This window comes from Morone saxatilis, unplaced genomic scaffold, assembly GCF_004916995.1.
Source record: "Morone saxatilis isolate NCDOM2014 unplaced genomic scaffold, NCSU_SB_2.0 Contig2, whole genome shotgun sequence".
In the NCBI taxonomy this organism is placed as follows: Eukaryota; Metazoa; Chordata; class Actinopteri; family Moronidae; genus Morone; species Morone saxatilis.
In genome coordinates, this window is record NW_023339762.1 from 21,880,516 (window position 1) to 21,883,452 (window position 2,937).

At 40.9% G+C, this 2,937-nt stretch overlaps 1 protein-coding gene across 1 annotated transcript in view; it reads left to right on the forward strand.

Moving 5' to 3' along the window:
- mrpl23 (mitochondrial ribosomal protein L23) overlaps nt 1-2,937 on the forward strand; it is a 31,896-nt gene that overhangs the window by 13,951 nt on the left and 15,008 nt on the right. The window contains exon 4 of the mRNA XM_035665102.1: nt 2,108-2,181. Coding sequence (XP_035520995.1) covers nt 2,108-2,181 — 74 coding nt within the window. The remainder of the gene's footprint in view (nt 1-2,107; nt 2,182-2,937) is intronic.

A 2,937-nucleotide genomic window follows, 5' to 3' on the forward strand; every position in this document is an offset into this window, starting at 1 on the left:
ACACAGACACACACACACATAAATGACTCATTACAGCAGAATGTTTCCCTTGTTTTTCATGTCATAAACCGTTCCCATGGCAATGGCAGCTACTCAGAGGGCCTGTTGACTTGACCACCAGGGTCTCATTGAGATTAGAATGGCAGAGATGAACTGTTTGATGCTCTTGTCATTATCCATCATTGACAGTCGGGTTTTAAACACTGAGATACTTGTGTGAAATGCCTGTAAGTTTAGTAAAATTACCTTTTGATTTATTTGAAGCCACACTCCTAGTCTGCCTCAAAACACACACACACACACAAATGCAGCATCTCCCAGAGTCCCCTATCTACCAGACTTGGAGAGGTCTGACAGGAGAGAGGATGATGTCATTATCTCCAGCTGGGAAAGAGGTTAAGGCCTCCATAGTCAACAAGATCAGGCTCTGCTTCACCACGCATACTCAAAAGTATTCGCTGTTCTACAGGGAAATGAACAAAAATGTACAGTAAAATATTTGTTATTCAGGTAGGAATGGAACATAACGTGATAATATGTGCAGTTAAATATAGTGCTTTAGGCATTTTAATAGTGACACATAATTACAACTGTCCATAATTAAATCAAATGGGAATGTTTGTATTTGTTTCAAGGTACTTCATTACATTAAAAAACACTGGGGGCTGTATGTTCCACTTTTTTTGCACAGAGGTTCTGTAGTACAGGCCAGAAAATTGTAGCATTAATATAAAAAGTAGTGCAGTTCATCACTTCAACAGACATGTGACTGGCAAAGGACAAATAATGTTGCATACATGGCACGCAAAATCCAAACCTTAACAAGACATGTTTTGGTAATTTGCAGGGACATAAATAATAGGGAATAAATTCAGCACAGGATTAGGATTGATTTATATTTGTTTGCTGTTGCTGCTTTAGAAACAATACATCAAAGTCTATTTATGCTCAATATTATCTTACTGGAAGCAAATCTAAAATGTCAGTGAAATAAATAATATTACTGACATCAAGAATATACACACACCAATCAGTATCAGTCATTCATCCTGTTCTCCTCTGCTACTGACTTGATTCACTGCCTGCAGGTAGCCTACTGCTGGTAGAAAGGTGATCAAAGGCTGGTTTGGAGGGGTGGCTGCCATCTCAGCCTGTGAAGTTTACAAGAATTTGCCAAATTTGAACATTTGTGGCACATACAGTCTGCTTTTGTCTTAGCCTGTATGTAACTATTATCTTAACAAGTGCGCTGTGGTTGTGTAAAACAGCAACTACGGACAGAGTAGGTGCAAATATCGCTTTCCTGCTTTTTCCAACGTTACTTTCACTTCACTCTGCTGAGCAACCGCCAGTCAAACATGGGAGGACAGAGAAGCTATAATAACAGCGAAACCTGGTAGAGAACTCTGAGCATAGGCTCTTTTCTTTTCATTTGACTAAGGCACTGTGAAAATACACATAAGCGCTGTGCATAAGTGATAGAATTGTATGGAAAACCCTGGTGATGTGCCTGTGATTCAACTCTCACAAACTCTCACCTCACACAAATAAATGGCTCTGTCTCACACACAGGCATTGCAAAGCAATTTCATTCCTGCACATTCAGATTTGTGCAATATATTGATGGATGACAAATGAAAAAAATGAATTGATGAGTGGAGAAACATGACAAATGCACATGCTTTCATTCGGAACACGAAGGGTGATTGAACGGTTTGATGAGAATGAATATGATGTGAATAAATTGAAGACGTATGGGAGAATGGAGAGGGATCCAGGTTTGTGTTGGCTTTTCCTTTTTTCCAGGCGTGCTAAAGTGGTCTTGCTCAACTCATTTGGAACATCCCACCAAGACCCAATAGGACTTGACTTTTTTAAGGACAAGATACTCCATTAGAAACAGTTTAGCAGAGTCTCTACCAGTTGAGAAATTTCCATCATCTTTAAGGTATATCGTCAAATTGCCCAACCCTAGTCTCGCCATATTCATTAATGTCATCATCATTAGCTGTCCCTCTGTCTGATGTGTTATATCTAGATTTTTCTCATGTTTAGTCATTCCTGTTTGCCAACAAATTCAATACCTGCTGTTCTCTGTGTTTCTCAGGCTCTAACAAGAAGAGGAATCACCTAAACCAGAAGGTTAAGCAGCCTGACTATAAAGTAGCCTACGTTCAGCTGGTGAGAAGACACACACACACACACCCCCCCACGAACACATACACTCATAGTCCTACTCCCTGTCTTTTCTGGTTGGCTTGTTGTTTGAGTAGCATTAGCTCATTGACTCCTGTCCAGTACACAGTGGGAGGTGGAGACCTCTCCACAATAACTTTCTCTTTCTCTCGCACCCCCAGCCCTCTGTGTTTTGTTTTTTTTTGTAATTGTGTAGGCTGCATGATTAAACACAACACTCAGGGGGGAAGGGGCATTTTGGGGGCCTTGAACCTTCAGCTTATGTGTCATGGGCTATTTTTTAAGAGTAGTGATACAGGTTAGTTGATGTTCCCCCATTGAGCCCTGAGGGCGAGGCGGCTTTTGAATGTGAGCTCTCACACACGCATACACATATGAACAGTCACATAGCAAGAATGAACATCAGTGTGCACACAAAAAAAACAGTTTCTTTACCTGACATTTCAAATGTTATTTCCTTTCCTCATGAGAAAGCCTCTCGTGCACACACATACATAGTCGCACACAAATCACACAGGTCTACATTGCATCTCTCTCCTTTGGTTCACACACTCTGGCTGCCCTCTTGAGAAAGCAGCAGTCTGGGTTTTTGCATGCCCTGAGGTTGAAAGGTTGTCTTTGGTTACATGCCAGACTTATTACAGGAAATATTGAGATATGGTTATCATCTGCTATAGCTATCCTTTCTCTGTGTGTGTGTGTGTGTGTGTGCCTGTGTGTGCATGTTCATCAATGTGTGAA